Source organism: Microtus pennsylvanicus, chromosome 14, assembly GCF_037038515.1.
Source record: "Microtus pennsylvanicus isolate mMicPen1 chromosome 14, mMicPen1.hap1, whole genome shotgun sequence".
Lineage (NCBI taxonomy): Eukaryota > Metazoa > Chordata > Mammalia > Rodentia > Cricetidae > Microtus > Microtus pennsylvanicus.
The window spans coordinates 13,054,674-13,079,505 of record NC_134592.1 but is presented as its reverse complement, the minus strand read 5'-3'; the positions used below and the strand labels follow the sequence as shown (position 1 = coordinate 13,079,505).

Sequence of the window (24,832 nt, the reverse complement as noted above, 5' to 3'; positions counted from 1 at the left end):
CCATCTCTGTCTCAGCTCCAGCCTCTTCATCAAGGCAATCTGACAAGCTGTCAGGACTGTGATATCTCCTTCTAGGAGATGAATTCTCTTCCCACTGGTGCTGAGCTCCAGCCTTTTCCTTTCTCCTGCATGAATCCATAAAGGGATAAAGTCACAGATTAGATCAGAGTCCCTGGATCCAATCACCTCCCGGAAGCCCATCATATGGTAACCAGTGTCCCAACAGGCTTGTCTTTCAGCAGGTGCTGGTGGGCGGGAGGTGGCAGCCATTCTGTGACAGATTTCTGTGGCAGCCACTCCTGATGCTCTTTCAGTTCTTGCTAGTGAATTGGGCAATGTGAGGTGAACCTTGCACCATGGTCAAGGTCACAGGCCCCCACCCCCCGTGTTTTTCTGCTACAGTCAGCTTGGAAACCTTGTGTTAAGATGGGTCATAAGGAGCTGGCTAGGCGGTAGTGGCACACACCTTTACTACCAGTACTTAAGGAGGCTGGGGCAGGTGGATCTTTCACTTTGAGGCCAGCCTGGTCTACAGAGTGAGCTCTAGGACAACCGGGGCTATTCAACAAAACTGTCTCAAAAAAACAAAAACAGAACAGTACTGATACTTGTCAGTGTTCCGAGGGTTGGTGGGTGACAGAGAGACTCTGAAGTACATGATAAGCTTTAGCAGAAGCATCAGAGTGGATCAACCCCTGGTGGACAGAGCTCTGAACAGCTGTGCAGCAGCCTCTAAACCTCTGATCTAGGAGTTGCCTAAGGATCCACCACCTAAGCAATTCTCAGTCACACAAGACTTCCCGGTGTGCCAGGTATGTCTCAAACTCAACTCTCTCCGTTCTCACCTGTCCATACACTCTGGGCTTGCCTAAGCAGTGAGTTCACATACTAAATGCTCTGCCCCATGTGGAAATGCTATTTGCTAGATCTTCATGGCTACGTTGGCCTGACTCTGAGTTTCAGTGTCAAAAAACCCATGGGCCACTGACCTGCCTGCCAATCTCCACACCAGGGCTCAAGGTAATAAAGATGCCACTGCAGTGTTCTGCCTCCCTCCTGCATTCAGGATTCAGGGGAAACAGTGGTACCCACACACCCCAGATGGGGAATGCCCTTCTTATGCTGTGAATATGTTTTATTACCATTAGTTCATTTAAAAAAATCCGATTTGGCCAATAGCTAGACAGAATTGAGCCAGGTGGGAAATCCAAACATTGATACAAGGGATGGAACAGGAAGGGCAGAGTCAGGGAGATACCAGCAGCTGTGAGGTAACAAGCTGTGAGTGGATGGTGACTGGCTAGCCATGGATGTCTCTCGGGCCTCCCTCCTGCGGCCCCACCTATCAAAGCCAATGTTTTCCCCTTCCTTCTCCCACTGCCAATCTCAAGATGGAAAAAGGTGAGCCTGGGAGGGCGAAAACGTCAACATCTGGAGACAGATTGATAGACAGGGATCTTCATGATCCATCCCCCACAAGGTCACAGAAGGGACTATAGAGCATCAAAGACCATATCTTTATTTATCTTTATTTAACATTTTGAGGTTCTGTTTATCTGTATGGATGTTGTTATGTCAACTTCAAGTTTTAATTTTAAATTTTCTAAGTGAGTATGATGTGTGTGTCTTTATGTGCGCGTGGGTGTACATATGCCAAGGCACATGTATGGAGGTCGAAGGGCAACTTTAGGTATTTGTTCTTATCTTTCTTCCTGTTTGAGGCAGGGAAGCTGGGCTATCTGGCCAGAGCATTGTGTGATTTGCCTGTCTCACCTCCCCTCTTGCTCTAGGAGAACCGGCTTTACAGCATGCATCCTGTATCTGGCTTTTATGTGGGCTCTGGGGATCTGAACTCAGGTCCTCCTGCTTGTGCGGCCGGAGTTCTATCCACTGAGCCATCCCTCCAGTGCACTTTCAAGTTGTTGTTGTTGTTGTTGTTTTTAAAAAAATGTGTTAAAATGCTCTTTATCTTGATTACTGGTGCCCCTCCCAAACTTTGTGTCCCAGACAAGTGACTGTCTGCATCATCCATCTCCAGCGTGAGGACCACAGAGGGCCTCACCTGCCTCTCCAGGAGAATAACCATGGCAGAAAAACTTGCGCAGGCTTCCCTCCAATTCCACACCTGCCACAGCACTCGGGGAAAACAAGACCCTTTTCTGAACACAAAGCAGTGAGTGATTAGCCAGCCATCTACATCTCCCAGACCTGCCTCCTGCCAGGCATCTTAAGCCCCTTCCCTCTGGGCCTGTTCCTTGGCCTTGGCAGGGAAGGACCTATGTGTGTTGCCACCCAACTCAGGGTTTTTAGGGATAAATCAATCCTGACACAAAATGGCATTTCACTTTATTCTTTGCTATTGCTATCACACATGCACAAGTTTACCATTGATGGTGGGTGTGCCTGCCAGCACACGCGTGCACAGGCTTGAGTGGATGGCAGAAAACAACTTTCAGGAGTTGGTTCTCTCCTTCCCCTTGGGTGCCCCTTTTGGGCACTCAATTTGGTTCTGAGCCAGTTTGCTGGAGCAACATTTTTTTTTTTTTTTTTTAGTTTTTCTAGACAGGGTTTCTACATTTTTTAAATTTTTAATTGAAACCAACCTTGACTTAGATACCAGCCTGGTTAAAGACAGGATTTTTCTGAAGTCTTCTTGGGTGCACAAGGTCATGTCTCATTCAGCCTGAGGAGCCATAGGGCAGGGGTCAATTTCCATTTCAGAGCTACTTGAGCATGGGCACCCTCTGCTGGCCAGGACGGTGGATTGCTTCACGCTCATAAAATGAGAGGGTCCAGAGATGACTATGATCAGCATTCATTATCTACATGTATGAAAATGTCAAAATCAGGCAAGAGAGATGGCTCAGTGGTTAAAGCACTGGTTATTCTTCCAGAACACCCGGATTTAATTCCCAGCACCCAAACGGAATCTTGTAACTCCATCTGTAACTCCAGTTCCGGGGGTGACATCCTCTCTGGCCTCTACGGGCATCAGGTATGCAAGAGCTAACAGACACCAAGCAGGCATAGGAACCATATACATAAAAAGGTTTTAAAAAGACAGAAGTATCCATTTAAGAACCCTTTTCACAATGAAGCCCGTTATTATGTGTAATTAGCATATGCTGAAATCATTTAAAACTAAGGTGCAGAACTACTAAGAACACCTGACATCATTCCGACCTCCTCATCGATGCACACCCTGGCCCCAGCCTCTGGCTTCCTCACACGTGCACACACAAGCAGGTGCACAGAATATTTTTCTCTGTAGCTTTGGAGCCTGTCTTGGAACTAGCTTTTGTAGACCAGGCAGGCCTCAAAATTACAGAGATCCGTCTGCTTCTGCCGAGATCCGCTTGTCTCTGCCTCCTGAGTGTTGGGATTAAAGACATGTGCCATCACTGTCCGGCGCACATAAATGTTTTTACAAGTCTTTTGGTTATGTTTTGTTTTTGTTTTTCTAGACAAGGTTTTCTGTGTAGCCCTGACTGTCCTGGAACTTGCTCTGTAGGCCAGGATAGCTTTGAACTCACAGAGATCCACCTGCCTCTGCCTCCCAAGTACTGGGATTAAAGACATGAACCACCACAGCCCGGCTTTATGGCAAATCTTGATGGTGGGTGTGTGAGCAGGTACAACTTTTCTTAGAAGGCAATTGGCAGTGTCAGAATTTAAATTGTATCTCATCACCTCACTGGTCCTGAGGAACCTGCCTGACTCCATTTTGAAGGCAGGAGTCATTGATTAAAATGTTTCCATTTACTCTAAGAGCTGAGCTTAAGTCTTTTCTGGAGCCTGACCTGCCCCAGCCCATGACCTTGACTTGTTTTGAGAATACTCTCGTCTCCCTAATCACATGGCAACCATATAGTGGGCTTTCTGTCTGTCTGAGACTTTTCTGTATTCTCTTATTTCCCATTGTCTCTTCTGTAACTTTGCTTTGTAGCTACTTGTGATTTTACTCCTTAAAAGGGGCCCAAGAAATGGATTCCAGACTGCTCTCTTTAACCAACTTAGGAGGCCAGCTCTTGAGTGCATGCCAATAAAACCAAGCTTGCTACAAATTTGATACAAAATGATAGTGGTCTTATTCTCGCCCCGAGGGATTAACAGTCCCTCTTGTGGTGAGTCAGCCAACACATGCCGCAGGAAATCGGATGGTAAATGACTCAGGTGACTCTAGGTTGTTCAGGGCCAGCTGAGACCCAGGTGAGCTGGCTCCAAAGCAAAGAGGACGCAAAGGCTAAGGCACTTGAAGACAGTTTTTTAAAACAAGGCCCAGAGTGAAAGAGGAGGGTTTTCAAGGAAACAGCCATTCAGTAGTGGGAGAAGTAAAACTTTGAAAAGGAGATAGTACCTTGGCCATCAGAACATTTATTATAAAATGATATCTAGACGGGTGTGGTGGTGTGCACCTGTAATCCTAGCACTTGGGGAAAGGCGGGAGAATCAGGAGTTCAAAGCCAGACTGGAACATAGTGAGCCCGAGCCCACCCATCTCAAAACAAAAATAAGAAAACTTAGTGAAATTTTGGTTTTGTGTTTCTGAAATAACCCTAAACAGCTCTGCCACTTTGTACACCACATTTACACAAAGCAGGGTTCTCAGCATTGAGCGTTATGAAGTTGAAACACCCATCACTCTGGAAGACAGGTGACCTCTATAGTCTGCAGCATCAAATATTCAGTCAAGATTGCTTTATGTAAAAGTAAACATGGATACTCATCTCATTAGTATGCAAATGATACCTTTAATAAATTATACAAACGCTGTACAACAAAGGGTTTAAGATAAATTTCCTGGTAACTTATCATTAGTAATTGTAGAGATGCATACCTAATTATCTATATACTCAAGGTCCTATAAAAATTTCTACAGGGTCTCAGGGTGTGTGTGGGGGAACATTTAAGCCCTGTTCTACCTAATATGACACGGGGTCGGCCCTCCGACTGCACTGTCTTTCCACAGAGCAGCCTTTAAGCAGAGACGATGATGATACTTGTAGACAAGGTAGTAGCCCAGGCTAGGCTGGAACTACACAGCCCAGGCTAACTTAAATAAATAGTATCCTCATGCTTAGGTCTCCCAAGTGCTAGGATTACAGATGCAAGCAACCACACACGAGTTACCTGGGCTTCTGGGAGGATTTTGCTCCTGCTGAGACATTTGACATGTCTGGGGGAATAAGGGGAGTGTTTGCTATCTATTAGCTCGCTGTTGGACACTCGACAGCACACGGGGCTGCTCCGCACAAGGAACTGTGGCCCCAAATGCCAAGCAGAAATGGAGAAACCACTTTAGAGCCACTTCCAGGTTCTGGAATGTGCTGACTGGGAGGCGGAGTTCTGTTTACAAGCAGACACTCTCCAGGTGCTCCAACCACTGCTGCCAGGCTTCAGGACCAGGTACTGGGTGGACCAGAAAGGGGGCAGGTAAACAAAACAAGCAAGCCCCTCCCAAGTCACATTTAAGGCTCCTGAGCCCTTCTCCACCTCAATCAGCAAATGCCTACTGATTCCTGCAGTGAGGTGCCCCATCTCCTCTCAACAGCAGTTTAAGAGGGCCAGGAAGGTGGCTCAGGGGATGAAGGAGCTTGCTGTCAAGCCTGAATCCTGAATTTGATCTCTATAACTCATATGGTGGAAGTCGAGAACTCCCATAAGCCATTCTCTGACTTCCACATGCATGCATGCACACGCACACAAGAGCACACACGCACTCACAGCAGTTCAAGAAAGCAAGAGGTGTGGGGATCACATGAAGCAAGGTCTCAGGGCCTCTTTCCTGGGCAGACTCCTAATGAAGGGCACACATGAGAGTCTGGCTGATATCTGTGCATCTCATAGATGTGCCCTTCCTTCCTTCTTAAGTACCGAGTGTGATGCCTGGCTTGTCAATTTCACCCGACTGCCAATGTGTTGGTTAGAAAGAGACACACCACATCAAAACTCCTTTTAAAATAATTTGTCTATTTAAATGTCTTGCGTCTTCCTCCTCCAGAGATTTACAAGCATCTACCGACATCCCTAAGACCAGAAGTCCACACTGAAGGGATAACCAGTAAAATCGTCAGTACCCCAAAAGGGTGGGAGTGGCACACGTAAACAATATAGCCCGATACAGCTCAGAAACTGGCGGCATATACACACTAGATCCGAGGTGCCAGGAGAAAGGATCCTTGAGACATAGATCCCACCCCCAAAAACAGTTCCAGCAAATTCAAGAAATGGTTCTCGGCGACAGACAATACTTAATCTTAAAGGAAAAAACAAAGAAGAAATATTTTAATTTTTTTCACAAGTATTCTTAACATCATCATGTTTTAAATAGTCACACTAACAAGTTACATGTTTCACAAAAATACTTGTACAGAGGAATATTCTTATTTACATCCAGAGTTGCCATAATTAGGAGAGTCAGGATTCTCAGCAAAGACAATGGCTGTGTGAGATGCTTTAACATCTGAGACAGGCAAGGAGGATCCACAGAAAAGATGAACTTGGTGCCTACAAACTCCATGAAAAAGCAAGCATCACAGTGGGCCCAGCGGGCTACACAAACAAGGCTAGACAATTCCAGCCAGAAAAGTGAGGCAGCCGAGTAAACACCTTTGTGAAGGGAGAGGCCAGCCCCAGCCCTGTGCACGGTGCCAAGTGCCCAAGTGTAAGGGAGCAGCTGACCATACAGTCACACCCTCTGAACTGCAGCACCCTGATGCTTACTACAAAGTGAATGACTTGCCTAATCCCAGCGCTGGCTAGAGAAGACCAACGTGGGCCTCCGAGTCCTATCCCTACAGGAAATGAAGAGATCCAAAATAGGAAATGACAAGACTCAAAGATTTCTCATCCACAATTTCTGTCTGGGAAATGGAGAACACTTCTGAGCAATGCTGGCTGGCCTGCAACTGTGCACACAGGGAAGTGTGCCCAGTACAATCCTGAAAATGGCCAAACAGAGGCTGGCGTGTGACATACTAATGTTCTTACAAGAATAGTGGCTATACCTTCCTGTAAACCAAAATAAAACTTCCTGATAAAAAAGGAAATCATCAATATACTTCTCTACACTATACAAATAATCTTCCTTTTCACCCTAAGGTGCAAACATATATTTGACTTTGATACCAAGTGGTCCGTCTGGCCGCAGACAGAAGAATGTCACCCCTGTGTTCAGTCCTTCCAAGGGACTCTAAACTCTACATCCCCAGTGGGATGTGAAGGGAGGCAGGGAAGAAGTGTTTCCCCCTGTCCCCAGAACCCTGGAATCAAAGCCATTTATGGCAGGGTAGAATCCTCATTTCCAATCCCAATAGTGAAAACACCCAGGTGCCAGTCCCGAGTCACAGGACACCCAGGGAGGGGCAGAGGCCCTGGATAGGCAGCCACTGGAGCAGACACAGCTGACTGGACTAATAGGGGTCCTGCAGTGGCCTTCCAAGGGACACAGGACAGGAGGCAGGACAGAAGGGCCCAGGTACTCAGGAACACTGCTACTTGGATTCTTTTTCTTACAGTGACTTTTACATTTTAAGAATACTGATGACAAATATATATTCTAAGTAGGAATTCAAATTTTCTAGAAACCTCATTAAAATGGAAGCCTACTGCTATGATGTCCGGCTCAGGGTATGAGGACAGACAAGAGGAGAGAAGTGGAGGCTCTGAGCGATCTCGAGCAAGCTTGCTTCCCTGATTCCTTGGGGAGACTCTGTGGATCTCAGTAGCAATAGGTGAATACCTGCAGCTTACTCCAGTCATGCTGCCAGATCAGGAAGGTGTCACTCTGAGAGTAGAGATCTGAAGTAGCCCACAGCTGCCATGGTGTGGCACAGCCACGGTGTCCATGGCCACCAGACTCACAGGACGCGTCTGGGCACTCTACTGAGCACAGAGGCACACACCACTATTTGTGCTTATGCCAACATACTACATGTCGTCACAACAGTCATGTAACTTAGAAGTGTTCAAATACAGACAAGTCCTCACCGGGGCCTGGATAAATGCACATAGCCCTGGAGACCGAATCAACATCTCTGGCAAGGTAGAGAAGGTCAACAGGGAGAAGCAGGAGATGACATCATAAAGATACTTGTTTACATGGCTTCATTAATTTAACTAGTTAAAAGAAAGAGCTGTACACAGCTCAGAGGTCAAAGGGGACATTACTTCCATGTACCAATTCTCACTGACCTTAAACATAACTAAGAAGGAGACGTAGGGTGAAGTCTGACCAAATGCAACAGCAGCACATACTGCATGTTTCATTAGAAGGGCAGAGTGGCTAGCCAGTCATGGCAACACATGCCACTACTACCTGCGGTGTCTGCCCAGGGCCGTATCAGACACCTGCCCCACTTAACAAGAACAGAAGAGCCCACCATGAGGTCCCATGAGGCCTACCAGTGGCTGCTGAGATCTGTTTTTTTTTTTTTTAATTTCACAGCAGTCAAAGGAAATCAAGCTTATGCAAGTGTATACAACGCTACTTTTGCAAACTCTGGAGCCTGGATTTGGGGTTGGCACTGCCTTCTTGTTCAGAGCTTTCAGAGGGTGAGACTGACCTTCCTTTTTCACCTACAAACTGGAATGCAACTGCGGCATCCACTTCACCCTGATACCCACCAACACTTTAGAAACCATGAGGGGACAGCATGTGACTCTAAACAGGGATGAATACAAAGTCCTGGTTTTCTGTTGGGTCTTTAGGCAGACTGCAAACATTACCCCTTTTCTCCTCAACAATGTGTGATACTAACCACAATCAATTCTGAGAAGTGTCTCCAAATATCCCACTGTCAATCATTAACATTGCATCAATGAATATGCTTTCAGAAAAACCAAAATATTCACAGAAGTATACAACAATCTTACCTTTAAATAAAAATACTTTATTCATTCCTGACATGTTATCAAAATGTACAATATTAACCAAGTAAAAATGGTACTTTGAATTAGCTGACTAGGACATATTTGGAGCATTTTTAATTAACTTTCTAAGAATAAAACCCACTTCCAGTGTCCCTTACCACACACCTTAATAGTCTGCATTGTGTACTTAACAATGGATACAGCGCCCATCAAAGAACACACAGCTGCACTTGGACACAGAAACTTACTACATTTGGGTTACCTTCCTTTCCAAAATCTGTGAGACATCTTCACTTCTTTTTATGTCTATGTAATCTTGTAAATGACAGAGAACACAGTACACCTGGCATTATACTACACACACACACACACACACACACACGCACGCACGCACGCACGCACGCACGCACGCACGCACGCACGCACGCACGCACAGAGGATAAAGTGCAGCACAGCAGATCTCGTCTGTGACACTCACTTTCTCCAGGTGAGCTGAGCAGCTGGTCCCTCAGGGAGTCGAGGCCCGGCTTTATCAGACACTGGAGCCCTAGCTGCTTTGCTTTCCCTGTGGCTTCTTTCAGCAGCATCAGAAGTGTTGAAACTGAGTTGAGAAATCAACTCCCCAGAACTACAAGTGTGCTCCAATATTTTTCTTTAGCACTCAACACTGTTTACAAAGATGTTCCCAATGAGATCTTGTCAGTAACAAGTACGATTACAGCCACTTTAACGAAAGCAAAGCATTTAGCACGGCAGCAATCTCTACTGACCATGACACCAGACACCTGCCACTTCTGTAGGCAAGTGCCAGGCCCTAAAATGTCACAAGGTTTTGGCTGCATGTGTTTTGACATAGAATTATTTAACTAAAAACTGCTTTTGTTCCTGAGATGAGCACATAAATTAGACAACTCTCTATGAAGCTGCCACTAGGACCCCCGCCCCTTAGCTCCACACACTCTGTGGGTCACACTGGAAGCCTCAGTCCTCCCCGTGGCGCCATTTCTGTGACTCGTCCTGCCGAACATCTGGTCTAATTTGGTTTCTCATGCCACCTAACACATTGGATGTTGCTTCGGTGGCTACAATTAGAGGCTTGACCACTGCCGGGGGGATCTGGCGCAGAACTTCACCCACAGCGCCGGTGACCCCTCTGCTCTCGTGTTCTCGAGCTGCCGTCTCATAAATGGTCTGAGCCGTGTCTGCAATTCCCTGCAGAGGGTGGGAGGCAGAAAAGAGGAGAAAAGGTCAGAAACTCAGGTGCCACACGCCACACTTTCACACTTAGCCAAAATGCCTACAACTAGAGCAGAACAGAAAACAAGGAAAGCAGCCAGCCGCCCTCACTCTGCTCCCTACCAGGGCCCCAGCTGTGAAGGAATTGGACTCATCATGGCAGCATTTCTCTGCAACACTCCTGTGCAGACAACAGTGCTTAGTCCCAAGCAAGGAAGCCCACAGAAACACATCATAACCTAAAAGAAACTTCTGGTCCAACGAATCCCCCTAGCTAAATACAACTCTGCAAAGAGGGCCTCTGGAGTAAATGCTCTTGACAGAGAACCTCAGTGAGGATTCCTCTGATGCAGCCCAAGAAAACTTAGATCCACTCAGTGCTCAGAACACATGTACTCTGCCTACAATTATGAGCATGTCTTAGAAAAGAAGTGTGGAACATATCCAATTAAGATAAAAATCCAAATCGAACACTTCACGGGGTTACATAGAAACTTCTGAAACCGTGAGTGGGCGCCTACAGTCGGTCCCACAGCTTCAGCAGCGCTCCACCCCTGTCACAACTGCTAAGTTTTGAGCTGAATGCACGCATGCTGGGCCGTGACAGAGCCCAACTTCATAGGAGTTCAGGATGTGTGTCCTGGGTGAGGGATCTCAAGGAGGGGCTGTCTGGATTAGAGGGCCTCTGCAGAGATTATCTTGATGACCTCAACTGAATAGGGAAGGCCCGCCACAACTACTGTGGATGAGCAACTCCTGGGCAGGGAACCTCCAAGTGGAAAGGACACAGTAGACCAGCAGCATGTGCTTCTACACATTTCATCCTTTGACTGCAGATGCCATCTCCAGCTGCTCTGAGTTCCTGCTGCCTTGATTTCCCCAACATGACACACTGTGCTCTGAACTGGGAGTTAAAATAAACTCTTTCTGCCTTAAGTTCCTTTGCTCAGAGTATCTACCACAGCAACAGGAAAGACACCAGGATGTCACAGGTGTGGAAGTGTATGTCCATAACCTCAGCACTGGGGCTATGGATTGGAAATAAGAGAGAAAGAACTATACTTCAGACGCAGTTCCCTGGGACCCCAAAGGCTACTTCTGTGCCGTGAGGACGGCTACACCATCTGACTGCTACCAGAATATGGTTAGAAAGCAAATCTAATGAATCCCAAGTAGAATGACCACAAACATGGCGTGTCATGGCAGGAAAAGGAAAGAGGCCTGTGAGTGTCCTGCCAACACTTGGAGAGCACCAGGCTTCACCAGCACAGCTGGTAGGCCGCAACACAGGGCACCTGCTGCCAAGCCTTATGGCCTGACTAGATCCCTAGAACCCAAAACAGGAGAGAACCAATTCCACAAACTGGTCCTTTGACTTCTACATAAACCATGTGTCCCCCACAAAACAAAAACAAACAAAAAAACCCAGAAAAGTAAGTAAATAAAAGTAAAAATCTAATGTGGAGATTCCCACAGTTACCACTAGCCAATTTTATGGGACTTCTTGCACACATGAACACAGACACAGCTAGAAAATATTCCCAGTTCAGTGTCACACAGGGAACAAAATGGGAACTAAATGCCCACCAAGGAAAACATGGATGGCATATTCCTACAGTGAAATACTATGAGACCATTTAAATGATATTATGTGTTCATGGATGTATCGTGAAAGTGTTACAGGATACACAAAACACTCTTTATGCTAATTAAAATATAAACACTGCTATGTTCGGCTTAGGAAGACTTACACAATCTAACTGTAAAACTCTGTCTAGAAAAGCTGTGACAACTTCAGAACAGTGAGGGAAGCAAGAGGAAAGCACCGACTCAGCAGCAAACACATTACATAAGCTACACTCACTACCTGGCTTTCTTCTGCTTTCCACATACCAGTCACATGCTACCATTAGCAGCTTACATGCCATTCCCAATGATTCTTCTAAGACATTAAAGTCAGCGAATACTCTTTGGCTAGTTTCTATGTCAACTTGATATAGGCTAGGGTCACTTGGGACTAGAACCTCAACTGAGAAATGCCCCCACCAGACTGGCCTGTAGGCAAGCCTATGGAACATTTTCTTAGTGATTAATGGGTGGGGCCATCCCTGGACTGGTGGCCCTAGGTACTATAAGAAAGCAGGCTGAGCAAGTCATGAGGAGCAAACCAGTAAGCAGCTCCCCCCTCCATGGCCCCAGCATCAGCTCCTGCTTCAGATTCCTGTTTGAGTTCCTGTCCTGACTTCCTTCAGTGACAGATTACAGTGTGGAAGTATAAGCTGAAATAAAGCCCTTCCTTTCCAAGTTGCTTTTGGTCACGGTGTTTCATCAGAGCAATAGAAACCCCAACCAACACACAGAGAAAGCATGCAAGCCAGTTCTGACTTGCCAGCTCTACATACCTCTTTTACAACACTGTAGGCCTTGGCTACACCTTCCCTCAGGTCCACTGGCTGGTGGGCTAAACGGTGATGAGGAAATCTCTTTGCCTTCTTGGGTTCAATAGAAAGGGTACCTGGAGACACCATGTCATAAGCAGTCTCTGCTGCTGCCTGGGTCATTTTGTCAAAGGGGAGAAATTAATTAGAAGATAGTCTGGAGCACTGGGCACCAAAAGTGTGGCAGTGCTCTCCTGTAGGGTATAGAGAACCCCCACACAGATGGCGCCTCTGCTTAAACGCCCATAACAAGAGCTTAGGACTTTCACACGTGAACAGGGAAGGTAAGCTAAAAGCTCGCATCTGGATTGAACTGACTTACTCAACCCCTTCCTTTTATTATCCTATGTAGCAACTTTCAACACTTCTGTACAACCCTATTACATGTTCTTAAACTTAGCTCTGATCCTTTACATAGGTCAGTGAAATAAAACCCCTGCTGACTTAATAACTGTTATTTTCTTGAAATATGCAAACAGACTTGGCAAGTTTGTTACCTAATGCTACTAGATAGTTAAACAACTATCATAGATAGTCAGTACTAGATAGCTAAACAACTACCAAGCACCAAACAAAGTGTGGTAGTGCACACCCGTACACCTGAACCCTTGGAAGGCTGAGGATGTAAACTATAAGGACAGTCTGGGTTACATGGCAAGAATGTCTCAAAAACAAAACTCAGTATGATAGCAAATCATTATAAATGAGATGTCTACCCTCAACATTTCACACATCTTCATGGGAGCTGCTATACATGGCTCATCTGTCCAGATGAGGCAGGTAGGGAATAGTACCTGTATGGTTTGAACCATTCTGTTTGTGAGTTCTAGAGCAGCCATTGCAGTTGAGGTACCAAAGGAAGCAGCACCTCTCTGGAAGCCTCTGACGATGCGGCCATCCTTCCGGTACTGCTCGATTGGCAGCCACACCAAGTCTTTGAGGCCTTGCACTAGACACAGAAATCACAATGATAACTGTAGGTGACAAGAGTCTAATCTGTTGGCTCTTTGTCTCATTCCCACCATGGTCCCCAAAGGCCAGGCTTCCCAAAAGAAATACAGGCTAAGCCATATATATGATTGGAAGTATTCTAACAATTTTCTCAAAAGCAAACTTAAATTTAATATTTGTAACCCAGATATATCCAGAATATTTTCATTGTAATATAAAGTCATTATAAAAATTATACGTGTGTGTGTGTGTGTGTGTGTGTGTATAGGGGGAGCCCAACCCTGAATGGAGGTTCTGACCCTAAAACTAGGGGTAAAGTTTTATGTTCATGTTAATATGCATGTAGGTTTTATAAAAAAATGTTCTTTTCATAAACTCTTAAGGTATCTGTAACTCCAAAAAGATTTAAAAAGACAACTCACCTAATTGAACTAGTGAATGCATAGGCCCAACACCTCCTAGGATTCCTGGTAGCTGGTTCTTCTTAATGTCAGTGAGCCATTCGGTGATTGCATATGAGAACAATTTGTCAATACCTAGCAAACTGGAGGAAATGAGTGTCAAGGCAAAGGAGGAATGGAGGCACACACCTAGGACTTCTCCTGTGTGGAAACTACATAGCACAGGGGCAAAACACTACAGATGCTCCTAAAATGGCAAAATATTTTTATATCAAATAAATCAGCTACTAAATTCCCAATCTAAATCTGTGTGTGTGTCAGAGAGAAGACGAAAGACAAAGATTGACAAAGCTCAGGAAGCTTGCACAAGTGAGAGTGTCCTCTGCTGCTCCTATCTCTTGATCCCCCATGGCTAAGGTACACGGTACTAATCACAACCACATCTGTGAACCCAAATTCTTGTAACCAAATAAGCCAACTTACAGCTTTAACAAGTTATCTTAAAATATCCTAAAGGAAAAATATTTTCAAGAAATACTACTCTGTTCCAACCGCTTCTACACCCTCAAAACAAACATTAATGCCCGATCAGTAAGGTCCGCCAGAGCTGTGCTCTCTGCAGAAAGCACGGGCAGGTGAGCAGCTAGCAAAAACACTCCACTTTTTATCTCTACAGCAGCTTAGGCCTCACCTTAAAGTCTCGGCAGGTCAGCCTACTCACCCGTGCCTATAGAAGAGCCTCTTCAGCTTTAGTTCAGAACAGTTCAACTGGGCCAGGCCAATCAAAATCCCAGCCAGTGTTCCCTGAAATAGGAAGAGAGGCCAATTAATCCATAAACTAAGGAGAGACTCCACATTTAACATAGCTTTTACTGGGGAAGTCCACGCAATATTCTTTTTGTTGGGCGGGGGGAGTTTGGAGACTGGGTTTCTCTGTGTAGCCCAGGCTGTCCTCAAACTCAGAGATCCACCTGCCTCTGCCTCCTGAGTGCTGGGATTAAAGGCGTGCACCACCACTTACTTTCTACAACCTGGCTACTGAATATTCTTTAATGAAGATAAATACTTAAAATAATTATAGAAGGAAAACACTTCAGAGAGTTACAGAAAAAATGTATTTTATATGGTACAACCCACTATACCAGCTAATGATCAACAAGTATGAAATTTCATTTATAGTACTTAACATATACTTAGAAGCACATAAGGGTGCTGGCTTCATGTTAGACACATGTACATGCATAAAGCATGACAGCAACAACTTCATCTGCTATATTTTTTTCTTTTCTTTCTTTTTTTTTAACTGAATCTATAAGAGACACAGAGAACACTGCTAAGATGGCTCAGAGGGTAATGATGACCCGAGTTTAGTTCCCAGATCCCACACTGTAGGAGAGAACTGGCTCTCATAAGTTGTCCTCTGACCTCCACACAAGTGCCTCCTCTCCTCATGCATTCACTCCCTCCATAAGAAATAGATGCAATTTTTAAAAGGTAATTTTACATTACATATTCACGCAAAGTGTCCACACCTGGTCCATTGACACATGTTTGCCATGATAGTCAAGCCGAATAGGAACTTCTGCCGTGAATCTGAATTCTCTGGTGGGGGGGGGGAGACAAAGGGAGCTAGTTATATTCAAATTACTGATCATAAAATTAGACCTAACTGGTTAAAATGAAAAATCAAACAAAACCTCAAAGTAAATTAGAAGCACATCTCATGTCCTAAATACGAAAGAATGCCCTTTAGCTCCACTTTCTCTTAATCGCGACTAGACAGACAATTCTATTGTAGTTAAATGTTGTCACAAATGCCTTTTCTTAGTTTATTAAATGCTTATTCTTAAAAAAAAGTTTACATATTCTCAAGTCATATAGAGGACAAATCAATAAAAATGGCCTCAAACATCAACAAGAAGCAGATAGGAGAGGCAAGAAGCCCATTCCCTGCTCAGTGTGAGCAGAGACAGACCCTGGCCTGGCCCCTGCTGCTAACAACTACATGGGATTCAAGTACAGATGTCTCAGCTCTCTGAGCCTCAATTCTTCATCACTGTAAAATCACCCTGGCAAATTTCGGTGAGAATCTGTGAGATGAGTGCTTGTGAGCAGACATGAATATACTAATACTGGGAATTCTGGGGGTGAGTAAACTACACACTGTTGATATATGGCCAACAACACAGTGAGCTGTCTTCCTACAGCTGACTGGAAACTGAATGCTCAGAACCCAAACCATGATTTTCCCCAACAGCATAAATGCTAATGGCTGCACACCAAACCACCTCAGAAAAGCCCCCTGTACTTACAATAAAATGGCAATGTATTATCTATTGCAGTCAGTGTCTAAGCCTAGGTCCCAGGACCATCGCTCATCTCTGAACACACAGCTGCATCTGTTCACCTGGGCAGATACCTTTATTCCCTCGGCCTTTCCTATGCCTTTCTTCCCCGTGGGATAAGATGTATTAACAGACAGACTCTTTGACTATTTGTATATTCAGTTAGCCAGAGATTCTTCACAGTGCCTAGATGGAAGTCTGAAACACAGTAAGTGCAATAGCCACTTGCAGAAGGAAGAAGAAGATTCTGACAGCTCACTAGAAAGTCAGCAAGTAGATAGGTGATAATCAAGACCTTAGCTCACCACTAGCTGGTGTCTAACTCTCTTGAGCAGGAGGAGTAATTGAGGTACTACCACTCATTACCACCCCAGGGATCTGGACCCTCCAGGAGAATAGAGGTAAAATCTACAATCTATTTTCCATATTTCAAATGACCTGGCAAAAACATACAAAACAAACATTTGCCTAGATAAAGGGTAAAACTAAAGACTGTCGAGCCAGATATAGTAGTAGTATGTCTGTAACCTCAGCTACCTGAGAGACTAAGGAGGGAAGATCTAGAGTTTGAGCCTGGCCATAGTGAGACCTACCTCCATACAAGCAAAGTGTCAAGCTGAATTGGCATATTATTATTATGATTAATAAAGAATAAGACTTAGTTATCACTAAGACACAAATCACTGGAGGAAAGTAACAGAAATGAACATTTACAGTGAAATGTAGCGCCAGCAGACCTTCATCTCTGGTCCTTCTTCCCTATGTGCTATTATTTCTACATCTATTTTCATCACTATGCGGGATCTTTAAAGCACAATGACACTTCTAAATAGTGTCCACTTGGGCCACATCCAAGGTCTTTTCTAACAACACAGAAAGACAGGGCCCCCAGTTTTACAGGAAGAAGGGCTTGTTCTCCTTTTTCTAGAAAAGTCAAGACTCTGCCCTGACTAACAATGGCTAGGAAAAGAGGACAAGAAGAACAGATCAGTCAGCCAAGGAAGAAAAAACCTCCTGAATGAGAATGGCTGCCACACAGGCAAGCAGCAGCAGTGGTGCAGGGCACCTGAGCTTTCCAGGATGTTCTTTTGCCTCAGGAGGAATGACAAAAGCAGACTGAGGACTCAGCAGAAGGGAAAAAGCAATGTGTGGAGAGGCCAAAGGGCAGCCCCATGCTAAAGAACAAACACACTCAAAGACCTGGAAGGGAGCAGCAGGAGGAGAGTGGAACTTCCATCACAGGTTCAATAACAGACAAGCTCTGAAACCAGGGTTACTCTGCACAAACAAGGGGCGATAGTTAGACAGATAGTTATGCAAACAGGAGCATGAGGCGCATAGCAATGTGAAGGACCACCTATGGCCCTCATGCTTGTCAGTCCACTGACACACTCCAGAGCCATCTTTAACTCCATAGAACCTCATTTGTTAATAAAATTAATATACTTACCTAAAAAACACAGGCTGGTCACTAAATGAAGCTTCCTCGGCTGAGAAGTCCTTCTCCTCCAGTCCACTAGCCCCCTCCACTGAATTGGCACTACGGTTTGAGGAAGGTTGCTTTGGCCCAGGGAAAGAAACAACTAGATTTGGCTCCTTTGAGGTACTCAAATGCCTTGGCAAACTGCAGGTGACATCAGCTCCAGGAGACTTTGTAACTGCAAACAAGAGGGGCGCATTTGAAGGCAGCTCTGAGACTTTCAAGCACCATGGCAATCGATACTGATCAGTCTGAGTGCTACACTGAGAAAAATGTAGCTCCTATTACAGAGAAAATCTGTTCCCACCCTTACATCACTACTGTTACACACACCCATTCGTATTAATTAACACGGAATGTACATATATGAATAGGAATAAGCTCTGCAAGTATATTCTTAAAAATAACACACAGCAATTAAAATCAGTCTAAGTACATCCAGTCCTGTTTAGCAATAAGCTAACTTAAAATTCTTCCACCTCACAATGGAGAGCAGTGTGTACATTCTGTAAAAACCGTACTTGGGACCTACCCATCCCCCAACCTCAGAGAAACTCTGAAGCACAGACTGCAACTGCACAGAGCCAACCAAGAGCAGCTCCTAGGACACAGGCAGCAACTGCAACAATCAGTCCAAGAAAAGACCCTTGAGTCACAGACACCAGCTGCAAGGATGGGACCAAGAGGCAAAGACACAGCTGGCAAAAATTGAAAAAAGTGATGGGTAGGCGCCAAAGCAATTTCATTCAACAACCTAAATGCAACATGGTAACACCAGAACCCAGTGGTCATACAACATGAAAACCTAATTATCTAACCCAGAAGAAGCAGAAGAAAAATCTTAAATATAATTTTATAAAGATGATAGAGGCACTTAAAAAGGAAATAAAAAATTCTCTTAATGAAACAGAGGACAAGACAAACAAAAAACTGAAAGAAATCAGTAAATCTCTTAAAGAAAACCAAGAAACAACAATCAAACAGGTGAAGCAAACAGATCAAACAGTTCAAGACTTGAAAAGAAGAAAATACAAACCAAGGAAATTCGGGAAATGGAATATCTGGGTAAATAAACAGGAACTATAGATGTAAGCATAACCAACAGAATATAAGAGATGAAAGAGAGACTATCAGAAGCTGAAAATACAATAGAGGAAATACATTCATCGATCAAAGAAAATGTTAAATCCAACAAAATCTTAACAAAAAACATTCTGGAAATCTGTGACACCATGAAAAGACCAAACCTACAAATAAGGATGGAAAAAGAATAAGAACTCCAACTCAAAAGGCACAAAAATATATTCAAGAAAAATCATAGAAGAAAACTTTCCCAACCTGAAGAAGAATATGCCTATGAATGTACAAGAAGCTTACAGAACACCAAATAGACTGGACCAAGAAAAAAAAATTCCCCCCACCTCATCATATAATAATCAAAACACAAAACACACAGAATAAAGAAAGAATATTAAGAGCTGCAAAGGAAAAAGGCCAAGTAAAAATATAAAGGCTGACCAATCAGAGTTACACCCAACTTCTGAATGGAAACCATGAAAGCCAGAAGGTCTTGGACAGATGCGCTGCAGACACTAAGAGACCATGAACGCAAGCCCAGACTGATACAAGCCAGCAAAGCTTTCATGCACCATAGATAGAGAAAACAAAGATATTCCATGTTAAAGCTAGATTTAAACAAACCTATTCATAAACCCAGCCTTACAAAATGACTCCAACCCAAGAAAGCTAGCTGCACCCACAAAAACACAGACAACAGATAACCTCACACCAGTAAAGTCCAAAGAAGGGAAACACACAAACACTACCATCGAAAAATAACAGGAATTGACAATTACTTGTCATTAATATCTCAGTATCAATGGACAATTCTCCTATAAAAAGACACACTAACAGAATAAATACGAAAGTAAATCCAACCTTCTGTTGCATCCAAGAAACACACCTCAACCTCAAAGATAGACATTACATCAGAGTAAAGATGTGGGAAAAGATTTTCCAATCAAATGGACCAAAGAAATAAGTAGGTGAAGGTATCCTAATATCTAACAAAATAGACCTCAAACTAAAATCAATCAGAAGAGATAGAGAAGGACACTTCATATTCATCACAGAAAAATTCACCAAGATGAAGTCTCATTCCTGAACATCTACGCCCCAAATGCAAGAGTAAAAGAAAAATTACTAAAGCTTAACATACAAACATCTAACCCCACATAGTAATAGTAGGAGACTTCAACACCCAAACTCTCACCAATGGACAAGTCAACCAGACAGAAACTTAATGGAAAAAAAAAAAGAGAACAGATGTCATGACTCAAATGGACTTAACAGACATCCACAGAACATTTCAACTAAACACAAAACAATATATTTTTTTCTCTCAGTACCTCATGGAACCTTCTCTAAAATTGATCACATACTCAGTAACAAAGCAAACCTCAAGGAATAGCGCCCTGTGTCTTATCATATCACCATGGCTTAAAGTTAGAATTCAACAACAATACTAATTGCAAAAAGCCTACAAACTCATGAAAATTGAGCAGTGCTCAAGTGAACCACCCCTGGGTCAAAGAAGAAATAAAGAAATTAAAGACTTCCTAAAATTCAATGAAAATGAATGCACAACATACCCAAACCTATGGGACACCATGAAAGCAGTGCTAAGAGAAAAATTCATAGCATTAAGTGCCTACATAAAGAAAGTAGAGAAATCTCACACTAGCGACTTAACAGCACACCTGAAAGCTCTAGAACAAAAAGAAGCATACTCACCCAGGAAAAGTAGATGATAGGCAATAATCAAACTGAGGACTGGAATCAATAAAATAGAAACAAAGGAAACCATACAAAGAATCAATGAAACAAGGAGCTGGTTCTTTGAGAAAATAAATAAGATAAAAAAAAAAAAACCCTTATCCAAACTAATCAAAAGGCAGAGAGAGAACATCCAAATTAACAAAATTAGAAATGAAAAGGAGTACATAATAACAGACATGGAGGAAATCCAGACACTTATTATATCATACTTCGAAAACCTGTACTCCACAAAATTGGAAAATGTAAAAGAAATAGACAATTTTCTGAACAGGTACCACAAACCAAAATTAAATCAAGACCAGACAAACAATTTAAATAGACTATAACCTGTAAGGAAATAGAAACAGTCATCAAAAGCTTCCCAACTAAAAAAGTCCAGGGCCTGATGGTTTCAGCACAGAATTCTACCAGAATTTCAAAGAAAAGCTAATGCATAGGCTTCTCAAATTGTATGCATAGGCTTCTCAAATTGTTTCACATAATAGAAACAGAAGAAACATTGTCAAACTCTCTTTATAAGGCTATAATTACCCTGATACCCAAACCACACAAAGACTCAAACAAGAAAGAATTATAGACTAATCTCCATCATGAACAATGATGCAAAAATACTCAATAAAATACTAGTAAACCAAATGCAAGAACACATCAAAAAACTCATCCACCATGATGAAGTTAGCTTCATCCTGTAGATGCAGGGATAATTCAACCTACAAAAATCTATCAATGTAATCCACCATATAAACTGAAAGAAACAAAAACATCAGATCATCTCATTAGATGCTGAAAAAGAATTTGACAAAGTGCAACAGCCATTCATGATAAAGGTCTTGGAGAGATCAGAGACACAAGGAACATATCTAAACATAATAAAAGCAATATATAGCAAGCTGAAAAGCCAACAATTAAATGGACAGAAACTCAAAGAAATTCCACTAAAGTCAGGAACAAGACAAGGCTGTCCGCTCTCTCTATATCTCTTCAACATAGTTCTTGAAGTTCTGGCTTGAGCAATAAAACATCAGTAATCAGACTGATGACTATCTTAAATGTCATTATAGAACTTCATCCAGCAACTGACTGAAGCAGTAAGAAATCCACAGTGGAGCACTGGGAGGAGTTCCGAAAGTCCAGTCAAAGAGTGGGAGGAATGAAAATATGAGCAAAGAATCAAGACTATGATGGGGACAGCCACTGAAACAGCTTACCTGAGCTAATGGGAGCTCACTGACTCTGGCCTAACAGTGAGGGAAGCAGCATAGAACCAACCTAGGCCCTTGGAATGTGGGTGACAGTTGTATGGCTGGGGCAGACTGTGGGAACACTGGCAGTGAGACCAGGATTTATCTCTACTTCTTGAACTGGCTTTTTGGAACCCATTGTCTTTGGAGAGATACCTTGCTCAGCCTGTATATAATGGGGAGGGCCTTGGTCCTACCTCAAAGCACTGTGCTAGACTTTGTTGATTCCCTATGGGAAGCCTTGCCCTCTCTGAGGAGTAGTGGATAGAGGGTAGGAGGGGTGGGGGAGTGGAGGGAGCAAGAGGAGTGGAGGGAGTGTGAACTGGGATTGGTATGTAAAATGAGAAAAGATAGTTTTTTAAAAAAAAAAAAGAAAGGAAAGACAAAAGATGGTATTTGGAATACGAACTCTGGGCTTTTCCTAGCAGTGTGCAGTTCTGTGCTCTTGTAGTGTTTGTTGGGTGGCCACCACCAGCCACAGCTCTTTAGTCAGCAGTCGCTAGGGAAAACAACCAATACTCTACAATAGTGTGCTGCTGCCATCACTAAGTGGGCTCCAGGCACTAGATTCATTTCTGAGCTACAATACTCAGCTTACACAGGCATTCTGAGGACGTGACCCCATCCTGAGTAAGGCCTCCATACACACCACAGAATCCTCAGACTGAACGTGTTAAGTACCTTCTGGATCTGGAGTCAAGAGAAGCTCCACTTCTGTAGAAAGACTTGTGAAGAAATCCTTGAGGAAGAACAAAGCGTCCTGGAATGGAGACAAGTCACTGTCACTAACAGGACAGTCTGCAGGCTGTATGCACCAGTCACCACTGCACAGCAGTCACTGCACTTCTCGTCGGCTCGCCCACCACTCATCTCTTCTTGTCACACACATACAAGCCCAGCATCCCTATTATTTTTTACAACTATGAAAAAAAACCCACAAACACAGAAAAAGTAAAAACTAAATAGCTAGGAATGGGCAGGGTGTGGTGGCACCCGCCTTTAATCTCAGCAGTGGTCTATATGGAGGTCAACCTGGTTTGTTCCAGGACAGTCGAGACTACTCAGACCCTGTCTCAAAACAGAAACAGAAACAAAACAAAACACAAATGACTAGGAAAAATTTCTAAATCAAAGTGTATTTTTGTTTTCTTTGAAAGAAAATGTTCTCACTTGCTCTTAGCATGTGTTCTCATTCTAAGTCAACAATGGTAACGTCACTATTAGCAGCAGATGGCACATCTTACATATTTACCTTGTGCCACTATTCCCTAGAACTTATTTCTTCTTTAATCATACTATATTGCCTTAAGACAGTTCCTTCATTGAACAAGATATTCAAAATGGGAATTTGAAGCTGTGTGTGATGGACATGCCCATAAATTCAACATTTAGGAAGCTAAGGCAGGAGTATTGGCAAGAATTCAAAAATGCCTCAGCTACATAGCAAATTACACATTAGCCATATTAGAGCAAGACTCTGTCTTTAAATAAATAAATACAAATGAAATCAGCCACTCAATACAGTCTTTTCTGCAGTCATATATGAAAAGCAAAGGTGTTGGCTCTGGGCTCACACCCCTCCAGTTGCCAAAACACTGAACTGACAAATGCAGGGCATAAAACACAAAATTGAAAGCCTAAGTCCATTCTTTCCTATCCTTCCCTCCATCAAAAACTCTAAATTCTATAAAAAATTAACATTGTATCCAATACAATGTGACTGTGAGGTACATGGTCACAACATTGGTTCACAACAAGAAAGTATGACTCCTAGTTTCCAATGATGTGGGATGTCCCTTCTGCACATGTGTTGCTTTTATTGGCTGATGAATAAAGCTGTTGTGGCCAATGGCTTAGCAGAGTAAAGCAAGGTGGGAAATTTGAACAGAGACATATAGAGTAGGCAGAGTCAAGGAGACACCATGTAGCTGACAAAGGAGAAAAATGATGGAATCTTACTGTAAGCCACAGCCTTGTGGCAATACAGACTAATAGAAATGAGTTAATTTAAGATGTAAGAGCTAGGTAGAAATACACCTGAGCCATCAGCCAAACACTGTTGTAATTGGTATTGTTTCCATGTAATTATTCAGATCTGGGTGGCCAGGGAACAAAAAAGCAGTCTCCATTTACATAATAGTGTCCCATGTGGGGCAACGTACATCCACATAAAGCCTAAGAAAGCTTTAAAAAAAAAGTGCTTCTAGGCCCACAAAAAAACAGGAGTCAATTGGAGTTTCATGGTAACCACATAGTTTCAAATAGGCTCTGTTTGTTGGCAGCGAGCAGAGGTGTGGCACCTTTCAAAACAAGGCTTCCTAACTCAGAGTTAGCAGCAAAAACTGCATGGCTTGCTTAAGAGCCAGCTTCCTGTTTTGTGCTGGTGACAAGTATGGCTCTGACTCTTTCAAAAGTTAGTGCTATGGAGCACTTAAATGGGGTTTGAGAGCAGCATGTTACAAATTGCTTTATGGTGACAGAGACCCACTACATCCCTGTAGTTGGGGCAGTGAGCACGGCTTGCTGAGCTGGCAGTGAACATACCTCTGTCATGTTGGACAAGGCAGAGTCAAAAAGAAAAGCAGCAGGTTTAGTCTTAGCCATGCTGCTTAGCATTTTAAAAAGCACTCCTAGTTTAAAAAGAGAGAGAGAGAGAGAGAAAGAGAGAGAGAGAGAGAGAGAGAGAGAGAGAGAGAGAGAGAGAGAATTATAGATTCACACAAAAAAGACCTCTGAATGGCTCACAGTGTTGGATTGATATACATGGGCTTAAGAGAGAGAAAGCAAAGAGTATAGACAGTCATAGATTAAAGAAGTAAAAATAATAAAATAATTAAAAGGTAATAGAGTAAAATGTCTTGTAAATATGGAAAATACACAAAGAGTCTGGCTTATGTGTTTTCTTTGAATTTTTTGACTATGAATGAGCTAACTACAGAGAGACATGTCATTGTACAGGCTGCTAAGCTAAACCAACAAATAAATTTTGAAGGAATCTTGACTTCAAAATTTGAGTCTAAGGATATGTTAC

At 43.3% G+C, this 24,832-nt stretch overlaps 1 protein-coding gene across 2 annotated transcripts in view; it reads right to left on the bottom strand.

Moving 5' to 3' along the window:
• Positions 1-5,949: 5,949 nt before the first annotated feature.
• The window catches only part of Atg2b (autophagy related 2B), a 77,508-nt gene continuing 58,625 nt past the window's right edge, over positions 5,950-24,832 (bottom strand). For both annotated transcript variants that reach the window (XM_075948119.1, XM_075948120.1), the window contains exons 35-42: positions 22,483-22,561; positions 17,693-17,900; positions 15,430-15,499; positions 14,619-14,701; positions 13,919-14,040; positions 13,340-13,494; positions 12,510-12,659; positions 5,950-10,083 (exon numbers count right to left, since the gene is read on the bottom strand). In XM_075948119.1, coding sequence (XP_075804234.1) covers positions 9,853-10,083; positions 12,510-12,659; positions 13,340-13,494; positions 13,919-14,040; positions 14,619-14,701; positions 15,430-15,499; positions 17,693-17,900; positions 22,483-22,561 — 1,098 coding nt within the window. In that variant the 3' untranslated portion in view covers positions 5,950-9,852. The remainder of the gene's footprint in view (positions 10,084-12,509; positions 12,660-13,339; positions 13,495-13,918; positions 14,041-14,618; positions 14,702-15,429; positions 15,500-17,692; positions 17,901-22,482; positions 22,562-24,832) is intronic.